General features: G+C 53.9%; 1 protein-coding gene and 1 long non-coding RNA gene across 2 annotated transcripts in view; one reads left to right on the top strand and one right to left on the bottom strand.

The window, feature by feature from the left end:
- The first annotated feature begins 3,150 nt into the window (after positions 1–3,150).
- MYDGF (myeloid derived growth factor) lies at positions 3,151–15,448 on the top strand. Its single transcript, XM_011381921.2, has 6 exons — positions 3,151–3,404; positions 4,335–4,385; positions 10,719–10,780; positions 12,385–12,466; positions 13,626–13,698; positions 14,975–15,448. Exons 1-6 carry the CDS (start codon positions 3,225–3,227, stop codon positions 15,052–15,054), a joined length of 528 nt encoding a protein of 175 aa, XP_011380223.1. The 5' UTR covers positions 3,151–3,224; the 3' UTR covers positions 15,055–15,448.
- The window catches only part of LOC105306739, a 2,188-nt gene continuing 1,154 nt past the window's right edge, over positions 15,269–16,302 (bottom strand). Inside the window, exon 2 of the long non-coding RNA XR_897170.2 lies at positions 15,269–16,292. This is a non-coding gene — a long non-coding RNA (uncharacterized LOC105306739). The remainder of the gene's footprint in view (positions 16,293–16,302) is intronic.

Below are 16,302 nucleotides of genomic sequence, written 5' to 3'. Positions count from 1 at the left end.
TCAGTCCATTGTCATGCATGTTGCAAATCGAACCATGTCGCTCGTTTCAAAATGTTTGAGTAAGAAGCTCAGCCACTGAACGTTTAAAATCATCTCGGGAACAAGACGTCTTTCACTTAATCCACTGTGAAGTGAAGTAGAGAAGGAACTAGTCATAAATCACAGAATGATAGAAACGGGTTAGAAAGGGGGTGCTAGGGTCACCCCAGGAGACTTGGCAACTGGCAGCCCTCAATCGCCTCAAAGCAGGGGCTGTATCGGGACGCTCCGCTGCCTCACTCAGGGAGCGCCGGAGGGCCACGAGACAGCTTCCATTAGCCAAACTTCAGGGAGTCGCATTTCCGCCCTGAAGGTGAGGTCCGGGAAGGAAAGTCGGAAACCCACAGGAAGCGGGGATCAATGGTGAGCAGCTACAAAAGGACAGGTGTCTGCTGACAGAAGGTCTTAGTCTCCCGGAGGTGGCTGGTTAGAGATGTCTTTGCCAGGTTGATACATGGCCACGTGTTTTCTCCACCACTGGTGAGGGTGGGGGCAGGGTCCATCAACAGAAGGGTCCCCAGTGCTGTGTCAGGTGTCCTGTGCACGTGCTTGATTCTTTTCCTGGTGGAGGTGCTCATCTCTTCCCTAACTGGCAAGAATCCATGCGGGATTGACATAAAACCCTGTGTCATATCTGTTGCAGATATTTTCCTGGTTTGTCATTGGCCTTTCAAACGTGGTTATGGTATTTTTTTAAAAAATAGACACATAGGAAGTTACAAAAATTGTACAGTCCCATGTACCCTTCACCTGGCTTACATCTTACCTACCCACAGTACATTGTCAGCCAGGAAACTGACAGTACAATCCAAATAACTACACTCCAAATCTTATTCACATTTTATCAGCTTTCACCTGCGCTCATTTCTGTGGCGTGTGTGTGTGGTTCTGTACTGCTTTGTCACCTGTACAGATTCCTGTAACCACTACCGCAATCAAAATGTGAACTGTTTGCTCACTGCCACAGAGCTCCCTCCTGAGGTCCCTTTACACCCACACCCCCCGCATCTAAAGTGTCCTGACCGTAGAGGTCTGATGTTCGTGTCATCGGTCGTTTCCATTAGGACACTAGATATCATGTGATGATTAGAAAGCAGGATCTTTGGAATGATGTTTTTTTCTTTGTCCCTTCAGTGTGAGAGTGTGTGTTTTTGGGGGGGAGGGCAAAAAAGGAAAAAAGCTTGGGGAGTCTTTCTGAAAAGAAAACACACACACACACACACATCTCTTCAGAAGAAGACTCAAACAGCTCACAAGTGAAATTTAGTATCTTGTTAGTGACAGCTCTTGGCCAGATTTGAATCCTTCATAGTGACCGGCTGAAGGTCAGATACAGCGGTGAGAATAGGAAAGATGTGGGTGGAACCATGCTGTGTAAAACACCAAAGTAGGACAGTGGTCATCCAATTTATGGAACCGATTTCTAATGGATCCAGAGCAGCCAGTCGCAATGAGGAAAATTTTTAGCACAAGCAGGTATCCTAATTCAGGACGGCTGCCGCCGCTGAAAATCATGGATTCTGGAGTTAGGGTTTTCTGTAGAACAGACAGCTGTGCAGGCGCTCCTGGCTTCCCGGAAACCTTTATCCTCTGTGTCAGGGGTCGAGAGATTTGAATTCCTCAAAAAGTGGGATACAGCCCAGCTTAGGGGTTCCCTGTGACACTGTCTCTGTTCTTTCAAGTCAGGAAGGATTGAGAAAAGCGGCTTAATTCTGTACACTCCGGACCTGGCCATTGGTGTTTTCTTGAAATTCTAAGCAATTTGTGATCTCCCCAAACCTGGGATTTCTTCATTGGCATCCCATGCAGGTAAACAACTAGGATTTAGGATTCTTCCATGCACCCCCTCAGTTAACCTCCTGATAAGCCCTTGAGGTAAGAATTATTTTTTGGTTTCGTACTGTGAAATAATTTTAGGCTCACGGAAAAGCTACAGATGTAGAATTCCCTAATGTCCCTTGTCCAGATTCTCTTAATGTTAACGTCTTGTGCAACCCTGGTAAAAGCCTGGTTATTGAAGCCGGAGAGTTCATGTCAACACGATCCTAGTTTCTGCATACACAGGCCTTATTTCCATCTCAGCTTCTCCCTGTAATGTCATTTTTCTGGTCCAGGGCTGTTATAAACTGAATATTTGTGTCCCCTCAAATTCATGTTGAAACCTAACCCCAAATGTGAGGGTCTTGTGGGAGTGAGGGTTAGGGAGGTGAGTAGGTCATGAGGGTGGAACCTCCATGAACAGGATCTGTTCCTCACAAAAGACCCTAGGGAGCTCCTTCCCCCTTCCACCATGTGAGGACACAGGTAGAAAAGAGCGGTCTATGAACCAGGAAGGCGGCTCTCAACAGACAGGGAATCTGCTACAGATGTAGAATTCCCTAATGTCCTTGTCCAGATTCTCCTAATGTTAATGTCATGTGTCACTTTAGCCCCCAGTCTATGGTACCGTTGTTAGAGCGTTTGGAAGTAAGACGAGGATCTGATCCAGGACCCGATGTTTGTTTAGTTGTCTTGGTCTCATTCTGTGATGGCTCCTCGGCCTTGGTCTTTCATGACATTTTGAAGAGTACTGCCAGCTATCTGGTGAAACGTCCCTCAACTTGTGTTTGTCTGCCGTTTGCTTACAGTTGGATTGAGGTTGAGCTTTTTGGGCAGGAATTCCAGCGGTGCCACGGACAAGGGACCCTCAGTGCCTGCGGTGGGCGGCTTGGCGGCTTCACGCTGACGCGGTCTCATTTTTGGTGATGTTAACTTTGATCATTGGGCGAGGCTGGTGTCTCCATTGTAAAATTACTCTTTTTTTCCTCTGGGTCTGAGACTACGCAAATATCCTGTTTCTCGCCATACTTTTTCGACCACCAATTTTTAGCATCCAGCCACGGCTCTTGGCTGCAACGATTGAGGTATTCGTCAAAAGTCATCTCCCATTTTGCTCCTACCGTCCTCGCACGTTCACTAATCGGAAGAGCCAAAGGGTCAGGCACGTGGCTAGTGAGGGGCGACGGAAACGAGACCACGCGCCCCTGGGATGCTCCGGGACTCCCAAGCTCCGCCCCCAAGGCGGCAGCCGGGGCGGGGCGCGTGGGTCACGTGGCCGCGCTGACGCCGACGTGGCCTCCGGCGGCTGCCTGACGTATCCTTCGCTGCGCCCCGTCCACCCGTCGGCCCCGCGGACCGGTCCCAAGATGGCGGCGCCCAGCGGAAGGAGGAATGGCGGCGGCGGCGGCGCGAGCCTGTGGGCTGCGCTGCTCCTGGCGGCCTGGGCGCTGAGGCCCGCGGAGGCGGTGTCCGAGCCCACGACGGTGGCGTTTGACGTGCAGCCCGGCGGCGCCGTGCACTCCTTTTCCCAGAACGTGGGCCCGGGGGTGAGTGCCGTTGTCGAGCGAGGGGCCCAGGCGCCCGGAGAGGGGGTGCGGCCCGAGGCGGGGGCTCGCACTTCGGGGACTGGGCCTGAGGAGGGGTGCACTTCCGGCCTGGCGACTTTGAGGGGTCCGGGCCACTAGCCTCAGTCCTTGTCACCTGTCACATGCCCAGCGTGCCCAGGCAGCCCTGTCCCCCACAGCCAGGCGACTACACGGCCATTGGAGGGCACGGTGGGGGCGTGGAGGGGCGGTGCACAGAGGTCGGGAGAGGGGAGTCGATCCTGAGGGGTGCACGCCTCCCGGCCCCGCAGAAAGTCGGTCCCGCTGCTGCTCCGACTAGGGAGGAAGTGGACAAACGTTGCTCTTTCATTCCATGGTGTGAGGCCAGACCCCCTTGCTCGAGGCAGCAGGCCTGGGTCCAGTCTAGCCTTGTCCCCGGCTTATTGGAAAAGTCGCTGCCTCTCTCGTCCCTGTAACAACCATATCGACAGTCACTATTTGTTGATACTCTTTTACTGCTGGGTATTGTGCCGAATGCTTTCTACGTTAGGCCCATTTTGCAGATGAGGAAACAGGCTCAGAAAGGTTTGCACCTGTCAAGATCCACAACAGCACAGAGATGGGCCCCCAGGGGTCCCAAAGCCCAAGTTCCTAGAAGGGTGGGTGTGCCCCCCCCTTTCTGCTTTTCATCCCCCAGAAGCCACACGGATTGTTTTTCCTGCCCCAGGAGCTCACTAGTAGGGAGGCAGGGGAATTCCAGGTCTGCAGACCCTGGGAGGCCCTGTGGGTCAGGCTCAGCCTCCTTCCCCTGAGCACAGATGCTCAGACTCAGGATCTTCTTGATTCTGGATGGCAGAAGGGTGGCCTGAGACCCTGCACCTTAGCACTAAGGTTACCCGCCACCAAGCCTTTTCTTCCTCTTCCATTTTCTAGGACAAATATACTTGTGTGTTCACCTATGCTTCTCAAGGAGGGACCAATGAGGTGAGTTCTACAAAATTCCATGTAAATTAGTATCACAATATCTGTCGTCACACAGAGATTCTTTCCAGGATGTGTGTTGTTAACTTACACTTGTTGAACTATTCTTGCGTAACCAATGAAAATGAAAGGGCTCAAGTTAAATAGTGACGGTAGCTTCCACTCGTAATTCCACGGGGCGAACAAGTGTCTGGACGAAAGACGAGGCCTGAGAGGCCACTTCCACGAGCCTCTGTTAGGAGTTGCACATTTGTTTTCTGTGCTGCCTGACAAATCAGCACAAACTCAGCAGCTTAAAACAACACCCACTTACTATCTTTCTATTTATGGAGGCCCAGGCGGGTGCTTCATAAGCCAAAACCAAGATATCGTCTTCCAGGCTCAGTTTGTTGGCAGAATTCAGTTCCTTGTGGTCTGGGACTGAGGTCCCCATTTCCTTGATGGCCGTTTTCTCCAGCTGTTGGCAGAAGAGGAAGTAAGGGAGATTTGAAGCAGAGAAGGGTGCAGTGGACCTCTCGCCTGCCTTGAGGGGACCATGTGGCCAGGAGTGTAGGTCGCCTTTAGAACAGGGGTCCCGAACCCCTGGGCCACAGACAGCGGTCCTGTCTGCTGAGCTGCACAGCAGGAGGTGAGCAGCGGGCGAACAAAGCTTCATCTGCATCTGCAGCCGCTGGCACTGCTGCGGCTCCGCCTCAGATCATCAGGCATTAGATTCTCATAGGAGCACTGGTCCCTGGTGCCCAAAAGGTTGGGGACCGCTGCTTTAGAAGGTGAGAACAGCCCCTTCTAGCAGCAAGGGAATAAGGGCTTCAGTATTACGACCGCAAAGAACTGATTCTGCCGTCACCGCTTGCGTTGGAAGAAGACCCCAAGCTCCAGAGGGAACGCGGTCTGGCCTGCACCTTGATCTTGCTTGTGAGACAGCAAAGGACCCAGCCCCACCATGCCCAGCTCCCCCCCGCCCTGCCCTTTGACAACTGTTAGCTTGTTCTTCACATCTACAAGCGTGCTTCTGTTTTGTTTTGTATATTAGGGGTTTTGGGGGGTTTTTTTTTTTTTTTAGATTCCACATATAAGTGAAACCATACGGTATTCGTCTTTCTATTTCTGACTTATTTCACTTAGCATAACGCATTCTCGGTCCATCCATGTTGTCCCAAATGGCAAGATCTCATTCTTTTTTAGGGCTGAATATATGTACCACTTCTCGTTAATCCAGTCATCTGTGGGTGGATGCCTAGGTTGCTTCCGTTTTGTGGCTATTATAAATGATACTTCAGTGAACATAGGGGCACGTGTTCCTTTTTGAATTAATGTTTTTGTTTACTTTGGATACATACCTATAAATCGGATTGCTGGATCGTAAAGCAGCTCTATTTTTAATTTTTGAGGAACCTCCAGACTGTTTCTGGAGCGGCTGCGGCCATTTGCAGTCCCACCACCAGCACACGAGGGCTTCCTTTCCTCCACATCCTCGCCAACACGTAGTGTTTGTCAGTTTATTGACAGGTGTGTCTTACTGAGATAAGTTCCTTCTGTTCTCACTTTGTTGAGAGTTTTTATCATAAATGGATGTTGAATTTCGTCAAATGCTTTTTCTGCATCTCCTGAAACGATCGTGTGATGTTTATCCTTGGTTTTGTCGATGTGATGAAGCCATTAATTGTTTTGCGGATGTTGAACCCCACAGCCTTGCATCCCTGGTATAAATCTCACGTGATCATGGTGCATGATCCTTCTAATGTACTGTTGAATTTGGTTGAGAATTTGGTTGAGAATTTTGGCATCTGTGTTCATCAGGGATATTGGTCAGTACTTCTCTTTTTATGTAGTGTCCTTGTCTGGTTTTGATGTCAGGATAATGCTGACCTTGTAGAGTGAGTTTGGAAGCGTTCCTTCCTCTTCAGTTTTTGGAATAGTTTTGGAAAGATAGGCACTAATTCTTTGACTGTGTGGTAGAATTCACCTTTGAGACTGTCTGGTCTTGAGCTTTTGTGGGTTGGGAGTTTTTCGGTCAGTGATTCAATTTTATTGCTAGTAATTGGTCTGTTCAGATTCTCTGTTACTTCCTGGTTTAGTCTTGGAAGGTTGTATATGTCTGAAAATCCGTCCGTTTCTTCTAGATTGTCCAATTTGTTGGCACGTAATCGTTCATTGTATCCTTTAATAATTCTTTGTGTTTCTGTGGTGTCGGCTGTAATCTTTCATTTCTGATTTTACTTGTGTTCTCTCTTGTTTGCTTGATGAGTCTTGTCTGGAGGCTTGTCAGTTTCATTCATTCTTTCAAAGAACCAGCTCTTAGTTTCATTGGTCTTTTGGTTTTCTGTTTTCTATTTATTTTATTTCTGCCCTGATCGTTATTATTTCCTTCCTTCTACTTTGAACTTTGTTCTTTTCAAGTGCTTTTGCTGCGACCCCAAATTTTGTAAACTTGTGTTTTTATTTTCATATGTCTCAAGGTAGTAGTTGATTTTCTCTTTGCTCCATTGGCTGTTTAGAAGCATGCTGTTTAATCTCCACATATTTGTGTTTTTTCCTAGCTCTCTCGATTCTAGTTTCTCGTCATTGTGGTCAGAAAATATGCTTGATACAATTTCAGTCTTCTTGAATTTATTGAGGCTCGTTTTGTGGCCTAGTATATGATTTCTCCTGGAAAATGTTCCCTGTGCACTTGAGGAAAAAGTGTAACCTGCAGTTTTTGGATGAAATGCTCTTTAAGTATCTTAAATCAGACTGGTCTAATGCGGCATTTAAGGCCATTATTTCCCTATTAACTTTCTGCCTGGATGATGTACCCATCGAGGTAAGTGCTTGGTAAAGTCCCCAGCTGTTACTCTTGATTTCTGCCTTTATGGCCATTACTATTTGGTTTGTATACTTTGGTGCTCCTATGTTGGGTTTTATGTTTTATATCTTCTTCTTGGAGCGACCCCTTTACAATTAGGTAATGTCCGTTTTTGTTTTTTGTTACCGCCTTTGTTTTAATGTCTGTTTTGTCTGATAAGTGTTGCTACCCCGGCCTCCTTTTTGCTTCTATTTGTGTGGAGTATCATTTTCCATCCCTTCACTTTCAGTCTGTGCGTGTCTGTCCGTCTGAAGTGAGTCTCTCGTGAGCAGCATATAGATGGATCTTGTTTTTATTCATTCTTCCATCCTGTGTCTTCTGATCAGAGCATTTAGTCAATTTACATTTAAAGTCATTACCGATAGATAAGTGCTTATTGCCATTTTGTTCATTGCTTTTGTTTGTTATTGTTCTTTTCTGCTCCTTCTCTTGATCTGTTTCCTTTTGGTTTACTGGTTTTCTTCAGTATTCTGATTGGGTTCCTTTCTCTTTACTTTTTGTGTGTTCTTTGCATGTTTTTGGTTTACGGTCACCATGAGGTTCATAGATACCCATCTATATCTATAGCAGTTGATTTTAAGCTGACAGGCATTCAAGTTCAAGCGCGTTCTAAAAGCACTACATTTCGACTTCCCCCTCCACCCTTTATGTTTTCGAAGTCATTTTTATATTTTTGTTTTGTGTATCTCCTATTTATCGTAGTTATAGTTAATTGTGCTGCTTTTGTCTTTAAACCTCCATATTCGCTTTTTAAGTGGTTGATTCACTGTAATTATTGTATATTTGCCTTTACGTGTGAGATTATTTTTCCTTCCTGTATTATTTCCGGTCATGGCCTTTCCCGCACGAAGAGCACCCTTTAACACTTCTTGGAAGGCTGGTTTGGTCGTGGTGAGCTCTTTTCGTTTTTGCTTGTCTGGGAAGCTCTACCTCGCCTTCAGTGCTGGAGGATAACCTTGCTGGAGATAGTATTCTAGCTAGTGGGTTCCTTTCCTTCAGCACTTAAATATTTTGTGCCACTCCCTTCTGGCCATAAGTTGCTTCTGAGAAATCAGCTCATAGCCTTGTGGGGTTTCCCTTGTACGTGACTTCTTGTTTCCTTCTTGCTGCCTTCAGGATTGTCTCTTCATCCTTTTGCCATTTTAATTACAGTGTGTCTAGACGCGGGTCTCTCTGGGTTCCTCTTGTTTGGAACTCTGCTTCTTGGGCCTGGATGTCTGTTTTCTGCCCCAGGTTGGGCAAGTTTTCGGCCTTTATTTATTTAGATATTCTTTCTGCCCTGCCCTCTCTCTCTCCTTCTGTAATCCCTATAATGCGAATATCAGAGTGCTTTATTTTATCCTAGAGATCTCTTATTCTCATTTTAAAAAATTTTTTTTTTCATTTTGCTGTTCTGATTGTGTGATTTCCAGGTCACTGATCCATTTTTCTGTAGTAACTAACGTGCTGTCGAGTCCTTCCGATGCGTTCTTCACTCCAGGTACTGTGTTCTTCTCTCTGACTGGTTCCTGTTACGTTTTCTGTCTTTGTGGACGTGCTCGCTGACTTCCTCTGTTGTCCTGGCACGTTTGTTGAGCGTGACTATGACCGTTTCTTTGGATTCTTTGTCAGGCAGGTTGCTTATCTTTGTTTCGTTAGGATTTTTCTCCAGGGTTTTTGTTGTTGTCGTTCCTTTGATTGGGGCATATGCTCCCATCTCCCCATTTTGTGTTTGATTTTCTGTCTGTTCCTATGAGTTAGATGGAATAGCTCTCTCTCCCAGTCTTGAAACAGTGGTCTCTGTGTCAGATGGATGTGGCGATCGGTTGAGGTTGGGCCGGGCACGAGCGGCGCCTGGTGTGTCGCAGCCTGGAGGAGTAGGTTCTGGGAGGGGTGGCCTGGCGCGGCTGCTCAGCATGCACTTGGCGTGCCGTGTCGCGGGAGCAGGATCTGATGGGGCTGCTCAGTGTGCCCGAGGCTCAGCGGCCTCCCAGCTCCGCCCTCGTCCTCGTGGGCAGCCTGTGTGCACATGGCGAGTTGGGCGCCTTCCCCAGGCGGGCGGCCCACACTCACAGCGGCGCCCGCCTTCTCGGCACTGTCTGGACCGGGGAGCCCCATATGCGCACAGCCCAGTGGGCACGTGAAGCAGCACCCCGGGGCACCTACTGGGTCCTCCTCCAGGTGGAGGGGCCCCTGGTATGCAGGCTGTGGCGCCCTGTGCTCCTGCTGGGTCTAAGTCTAGGAGAGGTGGCAGGGGATGCTGTCGGTCCCTGCAGGTCGCAGGGACCGGATGGAGCTCCGCCCGCTGGCCACGTGCAGGGGAAGCTCCACAGCGGTGCTGGCTGGCCGCTCCCTCCCGGGGAGCTCTCTGGGTTCCCCAGCCTTCTCTGTCCGGTTCCTCTCGTTTGTCGTGCAGAAGCGGTTCAGTTGACTCACAGTTGTCTCAGAAGAAATGCTCTAAATATAGGTGCACCTTCGCCGTGTCCTTGGGAGGGGGCCAGCTCGGGCCACCTACGCCACCGTGGACCCGCCTTCTGAATTACACATTTTAAAAAGGTGAATTGTACAGTCTTTGTAAACTAGCAATTGGTTCCCACATCCGTGCTCCAGGCAAAAGGCGCCTAAGTGACCATTTACTGCACTGTAATTAATGCTCCCATTAATGAAAAAGCCATGACGTTAAACTGGGCGCACCCGTCATCAGAGGTCACGATTACTCCGGGGGGCAGGCTGTAAACTCATGGGACTGGCGACCCGGAAGTGCCTCGGGCGGCCAGTAAGGTGACAGTGGTCCCGTTTCCACCTGGCCCCTCCTCAGGGGCCGTGAGTTCGACTGTGCTGGTAGACCATGCTGCATTTTGGAACCAGTTTAAAATTTTAATTTAATTTATTTTTTTTAATTTTTAAAAAGCGAACACACTCACATCGTCCAAAAAGAAAAGCATGTAAAAGTTGACAGTGCCTTCTAACTGTTCAGGTCCCACACACACCCCATGGGCGGGTGACCACGATTATGAACACCTTGCGTCTTTTCCGAGGACTTCTTTATGCCTACACGAGCAGGCCTGAGTGCACTGTCCTCCCTTCTTTTCTTATTGTTATTATTTGTAAATAGATTTTAATTTCTAGAGTTCACAGCAAAACGAGCAGAAGACAGATTTCAGTGTATCCCCCTGCCCGCCCCCACTCACGGCCGTCTCCAGGGAGCGGGACGTTTGTCACAGTGAGAACCTACACCGATGTGTCATGTCACCTCAAGCCCATGGCTGATACGAGGGTTGGCTCCTGGTGTTGTGCATTCTGTGGGTTTGGTCGGATGTCTGATGATGTGTGTTCACAGCGAGTAGCTTCACTGCCCCGAGCAGGGCGTCGGGGCACCTGGGGGCCAGGCTTCAGCCGCGTGAGTGGTTCGCTCACTCTGCAGAACTGGAGGCACCCAAAGCTCTCAGAGCTGGCCCATGCACGGCCCCGCCCTGTGCCTGGACTGACCCACGCCTTCCCCCTCTCCCCAGAGGTGGCAGATGAGTCTGGGGACCAGCGAAGACCAGCAGCACTTCACCTGTACCATCTGGAGGTGAGCTGGGGGTCCCGGCGGTGGGGTCTCCTGGAAGGAGGTACGCTAGCCCAGACTGCAGGGGCGAGCACACCATGGGGAAAGGGGGCAGACAGACCGACGGGGTCCCACAGCCCGGAGGCACACACAGGGGGCGTGCCACCCTGTGCGGGGGGTTACTGGGGCGGGATGGCTCCCCAGGGACTGAGGCCAAGAGGGGCTTGGAGGGGCAGGGACAGTGCAGCCCAGGCAGTGGCCACAGCACCCAGGAGAGGAGCCAGGCTCCCCAGACGCTACGCCCTCATCGTCACCCCTTGAGTCACGTTCATGGGTTTGGTCTCCCCTCCAGGGGCTGCTGCCTTGTCCCCGCTTCTCGTAGCTGCACCGCTGATGCCCAGCCTGGGGCGGGGGTGGCGAGCCCGGGATGGGGTGAGGGAGACGGAGTGTGCAGCCCGGTGGGGGGAGGGGCAGCCTGGAATCATGTCCCTTCTGCTCTGGCTCCTTGGCCTGGAATGTGCCACCCCAAGCAGAAGCAATTTCTTGAGCATTTATGGTGTGCCTGACATCGAAGAATAAGCTGTGGCTCCGCCCTCAGGGGACTTGGGTCCACAAGGGGGACAGATCAAGCTGTGACTCAACAGTAATCAGAAGAAGCAGCGTGTTTTAATTATATGTGCAGGTGTCGCCCCACAGTCTCCTGCTCAGTGCTTTGCGAACAGCAGGTGTTTGTAAATGCCACTGCGGGAGTCCTGCCTGTTTTGCTGGACTCCCGGGGACCCAGGTGCTCCCCAGACCGCACCCTATCTGTGCTTCCTCCGCGGCCTCAAAGAGGAGCGTCATGGAAGCAGGGTACCGGGGTGCCATCCTTACTGGGCTGCTGTCCTCATGGGGCATGTGAGCCCCGGCGCTCTCGCAGGCCCCAGACACCTGCCGACCCCGGGGCCACCTGCTCAGCTGAAAGGTCCGGCGTAAACGGGCCTGGGCTCAGATCTCAGACGTGGCTGACCGTCCACCTGCACAGGGGCTTAGTCTGAGCAGCTCCCTGGACGCCCCCTCTGTGCCTGCCACCCCCATCCCATCCTCGCCCCCTCCTCCTTGGCCCCCTGCTACTTTCTCTGCCCCCACTCCATGCGTGGCCCAGTGGAGCTCTTCACACTGCAGACATCATTGTCCTCTTGCTGTCACCAATTCTCCCCTGTCATCTCTCTGCCATGGCATGCTGACCTGGGTTCCTTAAATGCCCCCATTTGTCCCCTCTGAGGTACCTTTGCGGCCCCCGTTCCCTCTGCCCAGAACAGCCCCCCCCTTAACTCCTGGACTTCTCTCCCTCGGGCTGTCGCTCGGCCCTGCGGCAGTGCCTGAGATGTCGTGGCCACTCAGTAAAAGGATGCAGTGAATGGACATGCGGGTCCCTGTCCTAGAACAGCTTGCTTCTGGGCAGGGAAGGAGGCCTGTCAGTGACAGGCTGGGAGAATGTTCTGGCAAAGAGGAGAGGGGGCGACGCTCAGGGCCCTGTCCTCCTGTCCCAGAATCAGCCGTGCTTGCCAGTGGTTTCCGTTTCGGGGAGCCGGGGACACGTGGCCCCAGGCCGAGCCCCGGGCCGACCCCCGCTGGTCTCTCTGCAGGCCCCACGGCAAGTCCTACCTGTACTTCACACAGTTCAGGGCGGAGGTGTGGGGCGCCGAGATCGAGTACGGCATGGCCTACGTGAGTACCGGGGGCGTGGGGGTCAGACCCCTGGGGACAGGCAGGATGAGGACAGGAACATCGAGTGCCTACAGGAGGATTTTGTAATTTGGAAGAACATGGGGCACTGCGCAGACCTCCAGGCCCAGAGGCGCAGGGGGCAGGGGCTGTGCCCACAGAGGGGCCCTGCTGGCCGGGCAGAGAGCGGACACCCCGGTGTCCCTGCCCTACTGCCTGCCAGCCACCTGCTGGGAGAGCTGACATTAAGTCAGAGGGCAGGGGCCTGGGTGCTCGGCCCTGGGACAGGCACAGGGGCGGCTGGGGTGGCAGTGGCTCGCTGGTATGTGTGGGGCCACAGCCTTTGGCTCCATGGCCTTGGGGTTCATGTCCCGGGCAGCGCCTTCTGCTGCGCTCCTGACCCCCACTGTCCTCTGCCCAAGGCTGGCTGCACTGCGGAGCCTGCCCTGCTGCTGCGTTTGGGTCAGAAAGTTCGAAAACCACTCGTATCTGTCCAGGTTCAACCAGGGAGCGGGACAAGTAGGAGACGGCTGTCAAGAGGTTCATTGCCAGGAGCTGGCTTCTGCCACGGGCCTGGCCAGGCGGGTCCGGAGCCCCAGGCCGGGCGGCAGGAAGGCCGGTGCTGCCGCCCCCACTGATGGCGCCAGGCCCACCAGTGCGTCCAGGAGAAGCCCCTGAAGTCAGTGCAGGGCGGGCTCCTCTGTCCCTGGGAAGGCCCCGCAGTGAATGGTCTCGGCTCCGCGGGGCGCGGAGTGCGGAGCCCTTCATGTTAGCCCCCAGCGAGAGGCTGGTGGCGGAGGCTCCAAGTCCACCAGGTGGCCTGTCACACTGTCGAACCAATTATTCTCCAGGGTCCTTTGCTATTTTAAAACTATTATTTAAGCTGATTTGAGAGGCACACAATTCTGAATTTTAAAAATTACGTTCAGGAGACTACCATGATTGCTTCATTGCCGTGAATCGAGTGCCGCCTGCCTGGGATTTGCAGCGAAGGCACAAATCTTCACGCAGCCGGCAGCCTGTCACGGGGGTGGAGCAGGTGCTCCCGGGTGCTCAGCGCTCGGCCGCGCGCCCCCGGCCCCTGCGCTTCCCAGGTGCGCTTCCCAGCTGCTCTCTGTCCTGATACCTGTCCTGACCGGAGTTTCCGCTTTTTCCCTTGTAGTCCAAAGCTGCATTTGAAAGAGAGAGCGACGTTCCCCTGAAAAACGAGGAGTTCGAAGTGACCAGAACAGCAGGTGCGTGGCGACGGGTGCGGACGCAGCGCCCAGGTGCTCGGGGAAGGGGCGGGGGGGTGAGAGGTGACACAGAGGGCCCGGCAGCCAGCGGGGCCCGCCCCTGCACTGCAGCCCTGGAGTCCGCACACTGCTCCTGTGAAGGCCCCACGTTAGATGTTTTAGGGGTGCACGGCCTCTGTTGAAACTGCTTCACCTGCCCCGTGGGGCACAGGCCACACCACGTGTCAGTGAACGGGAATGGCCACGCTCTAACCACACCTTACCAACACGGAAATGTGACATCCGTATCACTTCCAGTCTCAGAAAATACCACTGTTGTTTGGATTTTTATTAAACTATTTAAAAACAGCCCCCATAGCTCTTGGGAGCGGGCCACGCGGTGCCAGCCCCTGGTCGCTGGGAGCGCGAGCGTCCTCGCATCTGTGGAAGGTGGAGGGCCGTGAGCTCCCACGGCCTGGCCAACCTGGGCTCTGTGACCAGGAAGGGTTTCACGACTAGGACTGCGGGCTTGATGGGGAGGCAGGGGTCACCTCATGAAGCCCCAAGCGCCCCCGACCAGAGTCCTTCAGCCACAAAAGGCGGAGGCTGAGCAGAAGAGAGTGGGGAGCTCCAGAGTCGGGGCTCAGCCTTACAGAACAGGGGGCGACAGCATGTGGTTGGGACAGTGGACACAGGAGTCAGCCGACTTGGGGAGTCCTGAGGGTACTGGTTTCAGGGGACAGGTGAAGGGAAGGAACAGTGTGGCTGCGGCAGCCACCAGGCATCAGAGTGGGGGGGGCATGGGCGGGGCTTTAGGAAGGAGGGACCCAGAGGTCTCAGCGACCTGAGTAGAGGTCAAGGACAGAGGAGCTGGGTGCCAGCGCACAGTAGAAGGTGCACAAGGAGTCAGGGTCCGGGTGGGAGTTGGGGGGGTGGTGTCCAGAGCCCCCGACCCTGCTGTGAAAGCACCACCTGGGCCTCAGCCACGTTGACCAGCGCAAGCGGGAGGTGACACAGCCTGGCCCCAAACCTGTCCGTTCTCAACAAGGCAAAAATGGCCACAGCTCCTCCCCCCTTGGACTTCCCTGTGGCCTCTCTCTGCCCTCGGGACAGGCCCCCCAACCTCCGCCTGTCCTCTGTCCTGCACCCGCAAGACCTTCGGGGCGCGGTCCTTTCCACCTGCCGTCCCCTGGGGACCGCTCCCCTGCCCCGCCAGGTCCCACTGCACCCCACCTGGCCCAGGGCCCGGAGCCCCTGGGAATGGCGAGGGCTCTGCCACGCGTTTCTTCTCTCGCAGTGTCCCACAGGCCTGGGGCGTTCAAGGCCGAGCTGTCCAAGCTGGTGATCGTGGCCAAGGCATCCCACAGTGAGCTGTGACCGGCGGCGGCTGTCCCTGGGATGGCCGGCACGTTGCTGGCTGTCTGGGGGGACTGTGGTCTTCCTAGGCTAACGCTGTCCGGCTCAGAGGGGGCCTGCAGGGCGGCCGGGGCTGTGCTGGGCCCCACTCCCCCTCGCTCTTCTGGACACAGACTGGGTCTGAGCCCCGCAGCTCATCTTACGAGGAGAGACATCGGCACAGGAGGGGGCGCAGCTTTTCTGGAGCCGTCGTGTCTCCCCCTGGATCAGGCCAGGCCCCAGCCGCCCGGGGGAGAGTGGTGCTGCCGTCCCCTGCCCAGGCGACTGCTTTCTTACAGCTTCCCCAGGGACCACTACTTTTCAGACTAACTGGGAAGAAATGTTATATTTAAATAAATAAAAGTTAAAAAAGCAATCCCGTAGACTGGGCGTCGCACGGGTACCGCCTGGCGGGCGTGGGGGCCGTGGCTGGAACGGCAGCAGGGGGCTGCCCGCCCCGCCCACCTCCCTTCCCTGTTGGAGACGGTGGCCTTGTGTCCCCAGGACACATGGAATGTCTGCAGGTACAAAAGCAGCAGGTCTCAGGGCAGGCAGCCGCGAGCCCGCTCCAAGGGCCAGGCCCTGCGCCTCACGGAGCCGGCAGGTCACCCGGGCGGCAGGTCACCCCAAGGCGCAACCGCTCTGCAGACCAGGTGATGGTTTTGCTTTGTTTTTTAAAGCCAGATTGCAGCATGGTGATTAAAAAAAAACACAGGAAAAAATAACCCCCCAAATGCCCCAGCCACTCAGTGGGGGCTCTGGTGTCACAGCAGTGGGGGGCTGGGCGTCTGACCCCAGCTTGCCCGCCAGCCTGACCTCTGGCCACGTCTTCGTGAGCACACGGGGCTTGGGCTCCTTGCTCACCCGAGTCGCCTCATTGCCTCCCACCCCGTGCCGACCTGCGGAGCTGGGCGCTGCTGGCCCCACTTGCCGGAGGGCAGAGGGCGGAGGACATCGGCTCCTGCCCACGGTTGCACACCTGCAGGAGGCAGCACGAGTGCCGATCCGTCCACACCCGCAGTGAGCCCTGCGGTAAGACCAGTGCAGACCGAGGCGCGTGAGCGTGACGAACAAACAATTAGGCGTCTGGGCCCAGAGCCGCTGGGAGAATCGGCGTGTTCTGCCACCTCAGGAGAGCAGGTCGCAAGGCTCCACGTGTCCACAGGGAGGGTCACTCGACCGCGAATGGCCCAGCTCCATGATATGATGAGCACGGCCACCTGCAGGTCA

Source organism: Pteropus vampyrus, unplaced genomic scaffold (assembly GCF_000151845.1).
Source record: "Pteropus vampyrus isolate Shadow unplaced genomic scaffold, Pvam_2.0 Scaffold459, whole genome shotgun sequence".
NCBI lineage: Eukaryota > Metazoa > Chordata > Mammalia > Chiroptera > Pteropodidae > Pteropus > Pteropus vampyrus.
This window is presented reverse-complemented; position numbering and strand designations above follow the sequence as displayed.

Coding starts and splice junctions, on each gene's coding strand:
- MYDGF (XM_011381921.2), top strand. CDS start 3,225: ATGGCGGCGCCCAGCGGAAGGAGGAATGGCGGCGGCGGCGGCGCGAGC. Junction 4,386..10,718: donor CTCAAGGAGGGACCAATGAG/GTGAGTTCTACA, acceptor CCCTCTCCCCAG/AGGTGGCAGATGAGTCTGGG. Junction 12,467..13,625: donor TCGAGTACGGCATGGCCTAC/GTGAGTACCGGG, acceptor TTTCCCTTGTAG/TCCAAAGCTGCATTTGAAAG.